This window comes from Rhipicephalus microplus, chromosome 6 (genome assembly GCF_043290135.1).
Source record: "Rhipicephalus microplus isolate Deutch F79 chromosome 6, USDA_Rmic, whole genome shotgun sequence".
In the NCBI taxonomy this organism is placed as follows: Eukaryota; Metazoa; Arthropoda; class Arachnida; order Ixodida; family Ixodidae; genus Rhipicephalus; species Rhipicephalus microplus.
Window position 1 is genome coordinate 135,693,221 of NC_134705.1, and position 16,098 is coordinate 135,709,318.

At 48.4% G+C, this 16,098-nt stretch overlaps 1 protein-coding gene across 1 annotated transcript; it reads left to right on the forward strand.

Annotated features, from left to right (window-relative positions):
• The first annotated feature begins 594 nt into the window (after positions 1 to 594).
• On the forward strand, positions 595 to 14,742 carry LOC142765533 (uncharacterized). Its single transcript, XM_075866659.1, has 4 exons — positions 595 to 838; positions 6,410 to 8,611; positions 9,408 to 9,991; positions 14,253 to 14,742. The coding sequence occupies exons 1-4, from the start codon at positions 680 to 682 to the stop codon at positions 14,713 to 14,715; spliced, it is 3,408 nt and encodes a 1,135-aa protein (XP_075722774.1). The 5' UTR covers positions 595 to 679; the 3' UTR covers positions 14,716 to 14,742.
• Positions 14,743 to 16,098: the final 1,356 nt, after the last annotated feature.

Here is a 16,098-nt window from a genome sequence, read left to right on the forward strand (position 1 = left end):
TGTCTACCCCTTCATATTTGGCCCGATATGTCTTGGTTCGCAATACTCCAGTCCTGGCCTCAAACAGTAGAGAACTACCCCGAGTATTATCTTAGATCCTTTCCTTGGTAATTCCCTGCTTAAAAGTTCGATAGATCTCTAGTGCGGGCTTCTTAATAATGCCAATTCTCGACATATCGGTCTCAGCTTCCTTCACCTTCTTCTTAACCGATAATTCTTTTTTGGTTCGGCCCCCTGCTGTTTTTATATTATATACACACACAGGGTAGCGCCCCTTGAGGACAAAAACGCTTTGCGAAACCTAATTTGGCAACCATGAAAACAAAACCGAAACACTACAGGAAAAATGTTGTTGGGGGTATGGTGCACCCTTCTTTGTTGAACAGGCATTGGAAAGAACGGGATGCATATTCCTGCTCTTTGAACTGTACTTGCTAGCATACCTTTGTAAAACGGGGGTGTAATCCTTCAGGACCTTAATAAAGTTTTCATACATCCATCCATTTCGTCCAACAACACGATTCCTTGCTCTATTCCATGCACGTGCCATATGTGTTCAACGATCATCATCGCTTTGATGAGCATGCTCGGGGACGAAGAGGATCTGCGCGGCTGGCAGCCCAGCGGCTGGTACGAACCGTTGCATTGCTGCACTCGATGGTTCCTGCCGAAAGGCTGGATGCTCCGTTTGGCGGCTTCTCCGTGCCCCCTGCAGCGGGCGTCGCTGGTCAGCTTGCACGATGGCGCAGGCCGACTGGTGGACGTGCGCAGAGTAGCGGCCGACGGCACCTTTCGTTTCCGAGGAATTCGCTACTACTGGGATGGCGTCACCTACCACGTGAGTCTAACTACTGGTCTCCCGGAAGGAAAATAATGAAAAGATGGGCTGGTTCATATGCGCGCTGGAAGAGACAACAGACGAACGGCGTATTGTGTGATTCTTCCTTCGTTCCTTGTCTGTTGATCCCACTCTCCCAGTTCGCTGAACAAAAATTATGACATTACAAGCCATTTCTTCTCGACACGCTGCTCCCTTGTAGAAGGTCACGAGGGACTTTTTTAAGCGGCTAACGTAGCACGAGCAATCTCGCGGAGCGAAATGCCAACATAGGTTGAGAATTGTAAAAAAGAAAAAAAATTTATATTACAGTATTGCTAGGACGAAAGTTCTAGCAGCGATGCATTAACAAACGCCAGGCTTGCGCGGAAAGCACAGCACAGTCACAGCGAAAGCTAGAAGAGCGACCTTTCAGAGCCTTTTCAAAACACTCATTGGAGTACTACTGCAGGCACATTTGCTTGATACCCCCTAGGACATTAATAATAAACTTTTGGGTAGTACACAGGCATTCGTTGCGCTATTTTTCGCCATTCTTTTGAGAAGCGTGGTATCCGCTAAGAACTTGCAAGGAATTTCGTGCCAATTGGTCATGCAGTGGCTGACGACGATGAGGAATTATGGCTGAAGTGGGTATACGCCACAGTAAATAGGGGAACAAGAACAAGCTTTTGCAATGGGTTGAAGCATTCGCCGGCCCACTCGTTACGCTATTCGCATTGTGCGACGAGTGGTTGTTCTTTCGCCGTTTTGAAACGCTTTATAAGTCGTATTAACGCGATTGCTTTCGACACATCAAGCCTGTCTAAGGAACGTTTACCAACTAATCACAAGCACCGGTGTAGCTCAGTGTTTCCTTAAAAAGAAAAAAAAAAACAGTGTAGCTTAGTGGTAGCCCTATCGGGAAAAAACGAATGGTGGGCATGGTGCAAACCACCACCCACCATTATAGTGGATTAATGTAGTGGGTGAATGGTGGGAAACGCCCACCATGGCGCATGGTGGGTATGGTGGGTGCTGCAGTGCCGGCAACACTTGCGCGCGAAATGACGTCAGAATCACCGTGACGAGCTGCCACAAAAAATAAAAAAGAATTCTATAAAAACGGTATAAAAAACACCCGTCCCGTAAAAAAAAAAAAAAAAACAAGGCGCCACAAAGGATTGAACGTGCAACCTGCGGATTCCCATTCGAAGACACTAACCACTGCGCCACACCAACATGACGGTGGTTGCGTGTTAAATACTTAGTTGGCGTACAAACTTAAGGTTCAACTTAAGTTATGTTTGTCGTGTACACAACATAGACAAGATCTACACCTGCTACTAAAAATTGCACATTTATTAAACACAAGCAACTGCGCCCTGTAACGATTGCCACTATGTTATTGGCACTAGTGCTATTTTTTTTTTACAATTCACAACTTCAAGAAAAAAAAACCAAGTGGACTGGGGAGCAGCAACAGTTTACCGGCGGGGTCTGCCAAGTTTAATATCCGTTTCGCGCTCATTCCAAAGGGCGACATCAGCTCACGCTTTATGACGCTTCTAGGCTCATTCCATAGATACGCCCGCCTAATTTATTTGATTGAGTATTGGGATGCTTTTCGCGCAATGTAGAGGGCGGTCGTGCCAGCGCAATGCTGTAGCTCTTTCGCTAAAGCAACAACTACATAACGGCTTGGCCAAAACGAATGCAGTGTGCCGGAAACATTACGCTATCATATTGGTCCACCAAGCACACAAATTGCCACGTCTGAGTTCTCGTACAAGAGCTAGAGAAGTGCCGGCGAGTGCGACCGGCGGCTGTCGGTGAGAAGACATTTAATTACGTTCTCCGGGAGTGCTTTAATCGCGTCGCATTGATGTTTGTTGCTTCTTGAGCGGACACCATACACAATGAAAAATGCTTCATTTAGGTTAATTGATGCCATATGGCTGCGCTGTATTGTCATACTTAATCGTCGTAATCGTGTATTCTGAAACCCAGAAGCACGGATAACACAATTGTGCGGGCTCGGTCAGTAGGCCTAACCTTTGGTGGAAATCATGGTGGTAGAACATGTAGTGTACAGATCCCAGCTTGGTACACTATATAAATTGCCCACCATTATAAGCCCACCCATCATCTGCTTACTGCTTCCCAACATTATCGCGATGGTGGGCAGAGCTTCTCAGCTTGGTACACCATGTGGCCCACCATGACAAGCAGCACCCATCATCTGCTTAGTGCTTCCCAGCATTATCGCAATGGTGGGAAGAGTTTCTCAGCTTGGTACACCATGTAGCCCACCATAATAAGCACCACCCACCATATGCTTAGGGCTTCCCAGCATTATCGCAATGGTGGGCAGAGTGTCCCATTATTACCCACTATCTAGCCTCTGCTTTCCACCATCAATTCCACTTTACCCATCATCTGTACACCATACCACCCAGTATGTCCCGGCATAACCACCATATTTCCCACTACGTCCCACCATAGCCATCATAATTTCCACCATGCCCACTATTATTTCCACTACGCCCACCATGTTTTCCAGTATCCACCATGGCAATTTTTCCGATAGGGAGAATACTGGGCTGGCACCCAGTGCACCCGGGTTACAGCCCCAACGTCTCTTTGGTGCTAGGTTTTTTTTTTTTCTAATTTCGCGCGATGTGGTTACGGACACTGGCGGTAGCAGACAACTGCGCGTGACCCGAGATGTGATGTCGTAACAGCTTTCGCTGCAAAAATGAAAGGTCACGTCGGAATTCAGCCAGCTGTTTGGACCGTTGCTAGCCAAACGGATGATCGATTCGGACGTGACGTTACTTACATTTTAAGGCGAAAAATTTAGCGCGAACTAATACACACCACAAATAATAAGAGAGACGAGAAAAGCGCCAGTGCTCCTCTTTTCTTTATGGTCTGTCTTTATGGCCTATGCGTACTTTTGTTGAAGTTGCATACACCTTCGGCCAACCGCACACCCACCGGGTCCTGGCTCGGCGTCTTGCATCCCTCTCCATATAGTGCACAGAAAAGGGAAAAAAAAAACAATTTTGGAGAAACTCCTGCATCGTCCGAGTCACGTGAACGTTTGCTATATATGGCATTCGCGGCAGCAGGCACTCCTCGAGCCATACTTGAGAGGTCACGTCATATCCTCCATAAGTACCGATCGAGATACAGTTTGTTTCTCTTTCAAGCATATTCGGTAAAGCGCTAATCAAATTTTCCGAACACTCAAACTGTCTCCCTGAATATAGATATCGATGGCAATTGTTATAGTTAAGTAATATTGGAAACTTATTGCATCATATGAGAGCATGACTTGATTTAATTAAGGGCAAAATGACTATAGAATATCGAGTACTAAAAAATGTGTTCAGTTTATTGAAAGATAGTGAGCAGCTGGGATCTTCGCGGTACCTGGCAGAGCGCATCTCAATTACGCGCTTCTTTTTACGTGGCAACGGAGATTTATGTCAGCGCACTGGTACAAGACCGATGGTTTTGGTTCAATTTACAATTTATGTTAAAGGGGCACCGACACGAAATTCCGCGGGTGAGATTGCATATGGGATCGATTCCCGTGAACTTGCGTGTATCATCTGCAAAATATCAACAACGGATATGAACGGTATTTTATACGAATTAGTGGACGGTATACTATACGAATATTATATATATATATGGACGGTATGTTATACGAATAAGTGGCCCCCCCTACTTACCCGACATCATGCTGCAGCCAGTGAAACGAGTAATTGTGATGACGCCATAGCCTCTCAGTTGCTGCGCTTGCACGACCAACACCTCTCAGCGGCTGCTCATGAGTCCCGTGGCCGCGGCGCAAGCGTCGAGTTGTTTGGCGACACTGCTTTACTTCGAAATAACTTCTTGATGCGGACTGATTTGATTGATTGATATGTGGGGTTTAACGTCCCAAAACCACCATTTGATTACGAGAGACACCGTAGTGGAGGGCTCCGGAAATTTCGACCACCTGGGGTTCTTTAACGTGCACCCAAATCTGAGCACACGGGCCTACATTTCCACCTCTATTTGATGCGGACTGTGCGGAAGTGCGTCACAGTTCTGTGTACATACATAGACTGAAAAGAAGTTTACCGTCAGCTCGAGTGCCACTCTAAGAAAAAGGGTCGCTTTGATGCGCCGCGATGGATCAGTGGCTCCAGCTGCTAATCCAAAGGGCGCGATCCCGCCCACGGCGGTCACATTTCGATGGATATATAGTTGAGGCCCGTGTACAGTGCGATTACAACAGATGGTCGAAATTTCAGGAGCCAGTGTCTCTCATAATCTTATTGCTGTTTTGGAACATAGCAAATAATCACTTTACTCTTTCGTTTCGTCACCGAGTTCAAAGCCACGTTGGCAGTAGCAGGAGACGTACGAGGTGTAATCAAGATATATAGGTTAACAAGGCTGAGCGGTTTAAGCCAGCTGAAACACTGAGTCAGTTCAGAACAAGATAGGCTTTGCCTTATCAAGCTTGTCGCGTTAACAGGCATCGGTATTGATGGGAGGGTAAATTTGTGGCATCTTCGGCTACGGTGCACTGGAAGCGTGACAGTGGAAAGGAAGTCACGTCAAACACCGTTTAACGCCCCGCTACGAGCCAGGCGAACGTGTGAGCCACAAGACTCGAATCGACGACAGCGCCACCGTCTGCGAGAGGCGCCATTCAGCAGACGACAATTTCTAGCGTTCTGTTTGTACAGGGAATAAATTAGAAAACGACGGAAAACCATGCGTTGAGAGACACTTGCGAGACACTATGCGTGTCAAGTGGGTGTGCGTCTGTTCTTCACGTGGTTGTGCTGCATCAGTTTAGTACTAACTTGATGAGGGTTACGATAATTTTCGCATCGCCTTCGGCGTCCAGTGAAATCCTCGCAGTAAAGTAGCCTTCTGCGAGCACGGTTGGACGATGTAAGCTCGCGCAAGTTTTTTTCGTCCCGTCCGGCCGTGTTCTGCGGCAGTACCAGCTGTAAATTGCGCCTGAAGTTGTGTAACGTCACCGCGTCGTCTGCCAGCGCGCGCGGGCTGATAAGGTTGCACCACGCTCCACCGTCGTGCACTAGTGCCGTGGCCGGCCCAGACGAACAAGCGGCACCACATGCGTGGTGCACGAACGTACGGCACCGCACGAGCGCACAGAAAACGCCACCGGTGCCGCCAGCCGAAGATGCCATTAGCACAGCTAAAGACAAAGATTTCGATTGTGCCATGCATGGTGCCGTACCTGTTCTGGAAATTTTCAACCCTCAGAACGTGGCTTGATACAAGACCCGTCTTGTTATCGAATATCGAACACCACTGATGACAGTGCGGGTTTTAAATGTTTTTTGTGGAAACAAACTAGACGACGCATTCTCACGACGAGTGTGGCCAACTAGTGTCGTGTCACGTCACACATTATTGGCGCAACCAACAAAAGACGAGGCGCGAAAGAAAGCAACTTATGTGACAGGGAAATGAAGCTATATAGATATACAGTTGACGCGACACATGACGTCTGTGATACTTGGGTGACTGTATCCATTCTTCGTCTGGCAGGAGGAGCGGGGTTTGGACGGTGGCAAGCTGACTTGTGGTCAACTGCTTGCCAGCACTGGGGTGCGCTCGGACAGGAGGCCAGCTCTACTGCTGCGATACGGCCTCAACAAGTACCCTTCCACAGCACCACGCCCTCAAATCCCAGGAACTCGATGGCTGGCGATAGGGGCGTTCCTATGGCTACTGCGAAGCCATTACCTAACAGCTAGCGTAGCAGCATTTGTAGTCATAGTGCTGTGGTTCTCAAGAATATGTGAATGCTTAATGATCAAGTCACGCTGCGTCATCCAGCCTCGTACGACCCTAGCTCTTCCAGCTGCCACGGAAATTGAGTCCCGTCTGCTGGTTCCCGGCGACGTCATCACCCTGAATCAGGGAGACAGGGCGCCCTGCGACCTGGTTTTGCTGTCTGGCGACTGCGTAGTAGACCAAGGTGACGTGGCATTGCCTCGCATGGCCGCCAGGTGGCGTTTGGAAGCTCCAGAGTGCGAACTCTTCAGTGTACATAAGCACCGAACAAGTGTCATCCTGCGCCCTTCCAGAATTGTGTGCTCGCGGGGACAACTTCGCGCTGTCGTTCTGAGGACGGGAACTTCCACGGAAAGCGCCGCGTTGTTCTCACGTCCGGGATGTATGCACGTCAAAGAAGGGCTCGGACCTGCTCAGTGGGCAGTCGCGGCCGTCGCATTCCTTCTCTCGCTCCTGCTTTGGCTCGGCCGAGACCGATTCACGTGGGACGAAGTCCTCCTCCGTGCACTGAGCCTTCACCTGCTGTTGTTCCCTCCTCGTGCTCTTCTCGCCAACCTACTTCTGGAAAAGGTCGCAGCATCGGCTCTGGCGTCGGCTGGAGCCACGAGCTCACGAGGCGCCCTGTTGTCGGTTGCATGCTGGGGACGAACCAATTCTGTTGCCGTTGACTGTGCAGGATGCCAGGTGGACGAGAAGTTGACCGGAATACTTTCATCGGGATGCCACGGGTTTGCCCCAATCGTCGCACGAGGGCTGGCTCAGCTGCCTCAAGGACATCCGCTCCGATGGGCAGCCGCTGCCGTGGGGTCTGCACTTTGGATGAACGGAAGTGACGCCATGGGACATCCGTACGAAATAGCAACGTTCACGGCAGCAGGCTCCGGGCTGAAAGCCGACGGCTACGGCTTGGACACGCCCCCAGAACCAGAAGGGCCACCGTTGAGGCTAAGCACATTTGTGAACCCGTTTTGGAGCACCCAACGCCTCGACGAAGACCTGAGGCAAACTAGGGACCCACCGGACCTGGTGTCGTGCTGTATCATAAGGGTCAGCCGAAGCTGCGAACCACCTTGGACTACGGACGAAACTGGAAAGTACATCAGCACCGCCAGTGACGCATCTGGAGAGTATATAAGAACAGCCATAAGCGAGTGCTGCGTGACGAAGCGATCACCTTTACCCGAAGAAATTCCTCAAGTAGTGGTGCACGCCAGCCATTTTTCTCCGTGCCCAGCCTTGTCAGCTTGTGGGCGAGCTATACAGCGCCTCTCGAGTCAACTGGTAAGTAGCTGCCCGATGTGTCCCAAGATACAGCAACCAACACCTTCTGTGACTCCACAGTTGCCAGAGCTGCGCTACAATGACATGGAACACGTCATCGAAGAAATCAAGCCAGAGGAATTGCTTCGTGAAAGAATTGAATGTCGCAGACTACGTGCGCTAGAATGCGAGCCCCGTCGCGCCGGCAGGGATTGTACCACGGTTCTGTATGAGACGAGAAAACACAAAGAGTTTGTTTGCATCGGTCGACCAGCTAACGTATTCCCGTTGTGCCGAGGCAGTCATCCAGCACCATGTAATGCTGAAGCCGTGTCAGCATCGTTTCACGAACGCGGTTTAGGCATGGTCGCCGTAGCTGGTGGCAGCTATCTCGACCTCGCCAACAGATCAAGGGATGCCTTGAATTTCCAAGGCCTGTTGCTATTTGAACCCGTGATGAACCCGCAGGCTGCTCCAGCTATTGAAGAACTTCGGCGCATCGATGTGCGCCCTGTGGTCGTGGACGAGGCCAATGTATACCGCTGTATCGCCGTGGCCCGCTTGACAGGCATCGTGCTGCCCGATGAGCCACTCTTGCTTGTCTGCACCCGCAATACTGTGTTCGGGGGACCCGCCGTCGACATTCGCATCCTGGAGACTCCCTCGCTGTTCGAGATGCTGGCACCAAAAAGAGTAATTCATCTGTAATTAAACTTGTCTTATACAGAGTGTTGAAACTCAACTTGGTTTTCTTAAAATTTAGCACTAGGCAGAATGTGAAAACAGCCTTTGCAGATAAATTATGCATACAGGGGGACGCAAAGTGTAACAATAGTTACCGCTGTCAGCTGCCCAGTTAACCAAGATCGATTGATGAACTCTTTAGCCACTGCAGCAAGCGGGCATGATTGCATTGAAAAGTCGCAATTTTACTCAGATCCACTAAAAAGATATGAAGCGAAGTACCTCTTTCCGTGGAAGCGCTCTTTTCTATCATTGTTCTTGTCGCTTTTGTAGTTACGCTCTTACTACTTCTAGGTTGCGCTGTTCATACATTCACTTAGAAGAGCTCACCATGCAGCATTTCTGCTCCAAGATATACTGCTGCAAAATTTAAATACGGTTTGTATGGTTTATACATGCAGACAGTGAGTAAAAACAATATAAAGAGACAAACAACTGAAGACAACGGGCTGTGAATATAATGCCCCTTTTCTTAAGCAAATTAGGCTGGTTTGTATAGCCTTCATAGCAATACAATGCAATGGTATGACTGAATTTGAAAAAATATCTCCATTGAAACAAAAAGTGCTTTGATTAAACTTTCTCTGGACACAGCTATAACTCTCACTCGTATGCGCTTTCCTGCTCGTTTCTTTTGTCACATCAGAGTGCTACAGACGTTCAATTGTTTTCTCTTCAACATAATAAGCAAAATTAGTCACGTCAGTTGCTGTCAAGGCTCAACATTGTTGACCCTCCGATCCAGGAGGTCCGGCGCGCAGAAAGGCTGCACTACGCCCTGAGCTATCGCACATACCTCGTGCTACGCAAGCACTTCCCGGAACTGCTGGCTTCGGTGCAAAACACCGTGTCCGTGGTGGGAGGCCTGCCCGCAAGTGACGCCGCGGCCACGATACGACAGCTGGGAATCCAGACCGTGTGTGCCGCAGGCAGCTTAGGCCTAGCGGCGAGGCACCAAGGCGCCATTGTAGTAGGGCGCGCCGCATGGCCTGCCCTGGCCTGCGATTCCGTGGCCGACGTTCCCTGCATGGCGCTGGCCGCTCGCTGTGTCCTGGGATCTCGGAACGTGACGCTCGACTACGTCGCGCTCAGCGTGTGCCTGCAGGCTTGCGCCTTGCTCGTGCTGTACGCGCAGCGAGCCACCTTCACGGATCGCATGCACGTCTACCTGGAACTCGTGGCATGCGGAGGACCCACCGTAGCTCTCGCCATCTCACGTCGGTCCGAAGAGCAGCGACCTCATCCTCGCCAAGACGCGGCGGCGTTCGTGCTGCACGCTCTGTGCTGGCTCGCCGCTCAAGTCGCCCTTCTCGGCCAACTTCACTGCAGGTGCGTGTCGTAGCTAAGCGGTTCAGGCTTAAAAAGACATAGACGACATGAAGTCGGCATAGACCTCAGAAATACTATCTTTCTCGCAGTGCTTTGCGCGAAGGAAGTATTTAGTTCGAAATAAAATCAGTCTTTAGTGGTCCGCATACTGTTGGCATAACTCAAGCCCCCCGATAGTTGGCGGGCCAGTTGGTATACATACTGAGCGTGAAGCAGCGCACCTAGATAGGAAAGCGCTGTGTGCTTCTTGTAGCCCTCTGCCTGTCTAGGTGTGCTGCATCACGCTCAGTGATTCAAACCTACGAAGGACTCTATGGTTCTCCAAAGCCGCTTTCAACGGGAGCTAAGCCAGCGCTTTCATCCTCTTGTATATAGGTTTGCCCCCTGCATCTACAACGCACGCTATATTTTCCGGCGGTGACCACTGATGCTTTCTTATGCGATGTTTTCCGCAGATATAATTCCAACGAAGCACTTGATACTAGGGCATTGGTTGTGCAGTTTTAGGAAGCTGCATGTGATGCGCTCACTACAGTGCCAAAGTATGGCCGCCTTATGCGTATGCGCATGTGCTGGTACCGTTTGGCAAGCGTCTGTTTACGCCACTCTAACGCCAAAATACCGTGGCGTGAACTCTGTGTGTGCAGCCTAGCCTTCGCTCTTGCGAGCCATGTTAACCAACTTTAATCAGTAGAGAAGAAAACTGAACTGTGTTGTGAAATAGCTAACATATATAAATAAATGAATGAAAAGGCCGCAGGGACACAGGCTATAGAGATAATACAGGTAAATTCAACATCTGTATTGTCTGTCAAACTAGGCATGCTGACCAAATTATTACCCACAGAACAGGCTTGGCAGTAAAGAAACTGCAGTCACTAAATTGCTTTACTGTAATTAGCATTCAGTTACTTTTGTGGGCTGGTAATTGAATAATGAATTACTTATTACATTACCAATTCATCATCATCATCAGCCTGACTGCGTCTACTGCAGGAAAAAGGCCTCTCCCATGTTCCGCCAGTTAACCCGGTCCTGTGCTTGTTGCTGCCAATTTATACCCGCAAACTTCTTAATCTCCTCTGCCCACCTAACCTACTGTCTCCCCCTAACCCGCTTGCCTTCTCTGGGAATGCAGTTAGTTACCCTTAACGACCAGCGGTTATCCTGTCTATGCGCTACATGCCCGGCCCATGTCCATTTCTTCTTCTTGATTTCAGCTATGATATCCTTAACCCCCGTTTGTTCCCTAATCCACTCCTTAAGGTTACACCTACCATTTTTCTTTCCATTGCTCGCTGCGTCGTCCTCAATTTAAGCTGAACCCTCTTTGTAAGTCTCCAGGTTTCTGCTCCGTAGCTAAGTACTGGCAAGATACAGCTGTTATATACCTTCCTCTTGGGGGATAGTGGCAATCTACCTGTCATAATTTGAGAGTGCTTGCCAAATGTGCTCCACCCCATTCTTATTCTTCTAGTTACTTCAATCTCGTGGTTCGTCTCCGCGGTTATTATCTGCCCTAAGTAGACATAGTCTTTTACAACTTGAAGTGCACTATTACCTATCTCGAAGCGCTGCTCTTTTCCGAGGTGGTTGTACATTACTTTCGTTTTCTGCAGATTAATTTTAAGACCCACCTGCCTGCTCTCCTTGTCTAACTCCGTAATCATGAGTTTCAATTCGTCCCCTGAGTTACTCAGCAATGCAATATCATCGGTGAAGCGCAGGTTACTAAGGTACTCTCCATTAACTCTTATCACTAACTGTTCCCATTCTAGGTTTCTGAAAACCTCCTGTAAGCACGCGGTAAATAGCATTGGGGAGATTGTGTTCCTTTGCCTTACACCCTTCTTGATTGGTAATCTGTTGCTGTCTTTATGAAGCACTGTGGTAGCAGTTGATCCCCTGTAGGTTTCTTCCAGAATGTTTATATATACTTCATCTACGCCCTGATTCCGCAGTGTCTGCATGACGGCTGATATTTCTACTGAATCAAACGCCTTCTCGTAATCTATGAAGGCTATGTATAGTGGTTGGTTATATTCTGAGCATTTCTCTATTACCTGATTGATAGTATGAATGTGGTCGATTGTTGAGTAGCCTGTTCGAAATCCTGCTTGTTCCTTTGGTTGATTGAATTATAATGTTTTCTTTACTCTGTTAGCAATTACCTTTGTAAATAGCTTGTATACTACAGAGAGCAAGCTAATCAGCCTGTAATTCTTCAAGTCCTTGTTATCTCCTTTCTTATGTATTAAGATGATGTTAGCGTTCTTCCAAGACTCTGGTACTCTTCCCGTCAGGAGACACCTCGTAAACAGGGTGGCTAGTTTTTCTAACACAATCTCTCCTCCATCTTTCAGCAGATCTGATGTTACCTGATCCTCACCAGCAGCTTTGCCTCTTTGCATGCTCTCAAAAGCTTTTCTGACTTCTATCATTACTGGTGGGGTGTCATCTGGGTTACTGCTAGTTCTTATAGTATTAAAGTCGTGGTTGTCCCGGCTACTGTACAGATCTCTGTTAAACTCCTCCGCTATTTAACTATCCATATTGGTAGTTATTTTGCCTTCTTTGCCCCTTAGTGCATACATCCGATTTTTGCCTATCCCAAGTTTCCTCTTCACTGCTTTGACGCTTCCTCCGTTTTTCAGAGCGTGTTCAATTCTCTCCATGTTATACCTTCTTATATCGGATACCTTACGCCTATTAATCAACTTCGAAAGCTCTGCCAGTTCTATTTTGTCTGTTGTACTTAAGACTTTCATAAATTGACGCTTCTTAATGAGATTCTTCGTTTCCTGGGTAAGCTTGCCAGAGTTCTGTCTAACTACCCTGTCTCCAACTTCCACTGCACACTCCGTAATGATACTCGTCAGATTATCATTCATTGTATCTATGCTAAGGTTGGTTTCCTCACTAAGAGCCGAGTACCTGTTCTGAAGCGAGACTCTGAATTCCTGTGCTTTCCCTCTCAGTGCTAGCTCATTGATTGGCTTCTTGCGTATCAGTTTCTGTCGTTCCTTTCTCAAGTCTAGGCGAATTCGAGACGGTACCATTCTATGATCACTGCATCGTACCTTGCCAACCACTTCCACATCCTGCACGATGCCTGGGTGTGCACTCATTATAAAGTCTATTTCGTTCTTATATTCACCATTAGGGCTCCTCCATGTCCACTTGCAGTTTCCTCGTTTTCGGTAGAAGGTATTCAAAATCCGTAAATTATTGCGTTCTGCGAATTCTACTAGTAGCTCTCCTCTGGCGTTTCTAGTACCGTTGCCATAATCTCCTACTGCCTGGTCTCCAGCCTGCTTCTTCCCTACCTTTGCATTAAAGTCTCCCATCAGTATTGTATACTGATTTTTTACCTTACTCATTGCCGATTCCACGTCCTCATAGAAGATTTCAACTGAAGCGTCATCATGGCTGGATGTAGGCGCGTAAGCCTGTACCACCTTCATCTTGTATCTCTTATTCAGTTTAATTACGATACCTACCACCCTTTCATTAATGCTATAGTATTCCTCTATGTTGCCAGCTATGTTTCTGTGAATTAGGAACCCCACTCCCAGTTCTCTTCCGTCAGCCAAGCCCCGATAGCAAAAGACGTGCCCATTCTGTAGCACCGTATAGGTCTCATCTGTCCTCCTAACCTTACTGAGCTCTATTATATCCTATTTAACAGCCTCTAGCTCTTCGAATAGTACAGCTAGACTTCCCTCACTAGATAATGTTCTAGCGTTAAACGTTGGCAAGTTCAGGTTCCAATGGCGGCCTGTCCGAATCCAGAGATTCTTAGCACCCTCTGCTGCGTTGCAGATCTGTCCGCCGCCGTGTTCAGTTGCTTCGCAGCTGCTGGGGACTTAGGGCCGTGAGTTATTTGACGTATGCATGTGGGAGTTAGTGGCCACATACTGCACCAGGGTGGCCAATCCTTCTCTGGTGAGGGAGTGCGTTCCCGGCGGTGGTTACCAATTACTCATGACTAAAGTATATTTCGTCCGCTTCTTTTATGGCACAAAAAGTTGACCAGAAAGGAAAGAAAAAGTTAAACCAGGACAGCTTTCTGGTGCTCTATGGAGCAGCAGCTGCTTCGTCAATGCAACTACGATTTCAGATTGAAATACGCATGTGCTGTAGGTAAAACGTGCATGAAAGCTGAACTTGCAAAAGTAATTTCATTACTTTCGGCCAGCTGTAATTTGGAACGAAACATTTACATTATGTTTGAGAAAGTCGCCACCCCTGCCGCATACAGAGAGTGGTACGAGCGCCTCTCCGAACGGCTGCAGCGGCGACTGGACGCCAGCGTGCTCTGCCTCCTGTCGTCGTACCAGCTGCCCCTGCTGGCTCTACAGCTGGCCACCTTCCATGGCGCAAGGCCCGTGGTGGTCGCCTGCGTGCTGCTGCCTATGGCCCTGACCACAGCGCTCATGTTCCCATGGGCAACGTCCATCTCCCTGGCCTTGGGCCTTCCTCGGTGGCCCAAGGACAGGGACACTGCATTGCTCAGGATAGCCATTGTCCTGGCCGCGCTCTTCAACCTGCTGGTCGACTGCCTAGCACAGCTCTTCGTGGCTCCCAAGTTTCGAAGCGAGCAGCTGCAAGACGACACGACCCGTGTTCCCGTGGCCTCGACTCATATTGGTCAAATGCCTCCGCGGATAAGCATGGCGAAGCAAAATGAACCATGCCGACTAAATTTAGATACCTTGGTTTAATATTAAAAAAACTAAAAGCGCTCAACACTATCTGTTGTCGCGATGACGTCACACTCGATTCACGTTACTGTACTGGCGGAGCCTCCATGTACTGGAAATGCCCGACTGACGTAGTATGAGGAATCGGCGTTCTTCTGAAAAGCTTGAACGCCTTGCGAATTTTAATTTATGAAACTGAAGTTCACATTTGCAAGCCAATTATTTGCGGTATGAGTCAGACCACCTCGCCTATTCTGCCCAGATTTGAGATTCTGGGTAGAAGCCACTTTTGGAAAGCTTTCAAACAAACAAAAAAAGGCATGCATTAGCAATAAGTGTCACTAGAACAAAAAGCGGTTTTGAAAGCGCCACACACCAGGTTTGACAATTTTGAGCTGACAAGCGCAATGCATACATGGGGCGTTCACGATCGTGTCTAGCAAAGTTTGCAATGCTACGCACCGCGGAAATGGGTCCAATTTCAAGATGAATGCTTCTCCCCCTTCCTTTCGCAGGTGCGCACCCTAAAAACGAGGGCATGACGTGCACGTATGAATGGCGCTATGTACACGGCAGAGCAGTGACGTTGGTCCTTTACGTAGACAACTGTTCTGAGACATTGCCAACAGTAACACGTGACATGACGAAAATTAATTACCATGACATGCATAGTTTACATAATTTGTTGCTTGAAGAAATTAATAAAACTTCAGATAAATACTGAGCTGTAATAAAATGTGCACGTCTTTTTTTTTTTTTTTTTCACTGTTTCACGTGAATTGCAACGAGATGCGGGGCTAATGTGCTGGCGTTTCGAATGTGTTCGTGTCCCCGCGGTCAGTGCATCGAGCAGACGACAGCCGTGGAAGCGAAAGTAACGCTCCTACGGGTTCACGCACTCATTACACACTTTTAATTGGGCGTACGAAGTTGTGTACACTGTGAAAATTACATTGCGTACGGTGCAAGCAAAGTGTGCGACAACACTTTTAGTTTAACGTACATTGATGCGTTTCACTTTATTAGATAAATCGAATGCGAGATGCATGGGTTTAGAATGCTTATCGGTGCCACCGACGTTAGAAGTATGCCAAGTCCCAGTACCATGGTTCCAGTAATAACGTGGCCTCTGTGATCTGCATGAAAAACATCCCGACTTCGAGGGTAAGGGCCACCAGCGTACACGTCTGGCCGTGGCATTCGCTGTGTAGATTCTTAGCATCGTTCTTGAGTGCACTGAATGCGCATGTTCAGCGTTGCCGTATGGAACTTGGGTGCGCAATGTAAGAACAGCGTCTGATCAGGCATGGCTGCACTGGATCGACCCCCGCGTTCTATCCAGCGCTGCTGCGGATGGGGCTTAGCGTACCACACAGGAAGTGATGGCATTCCAGGTATTTATGA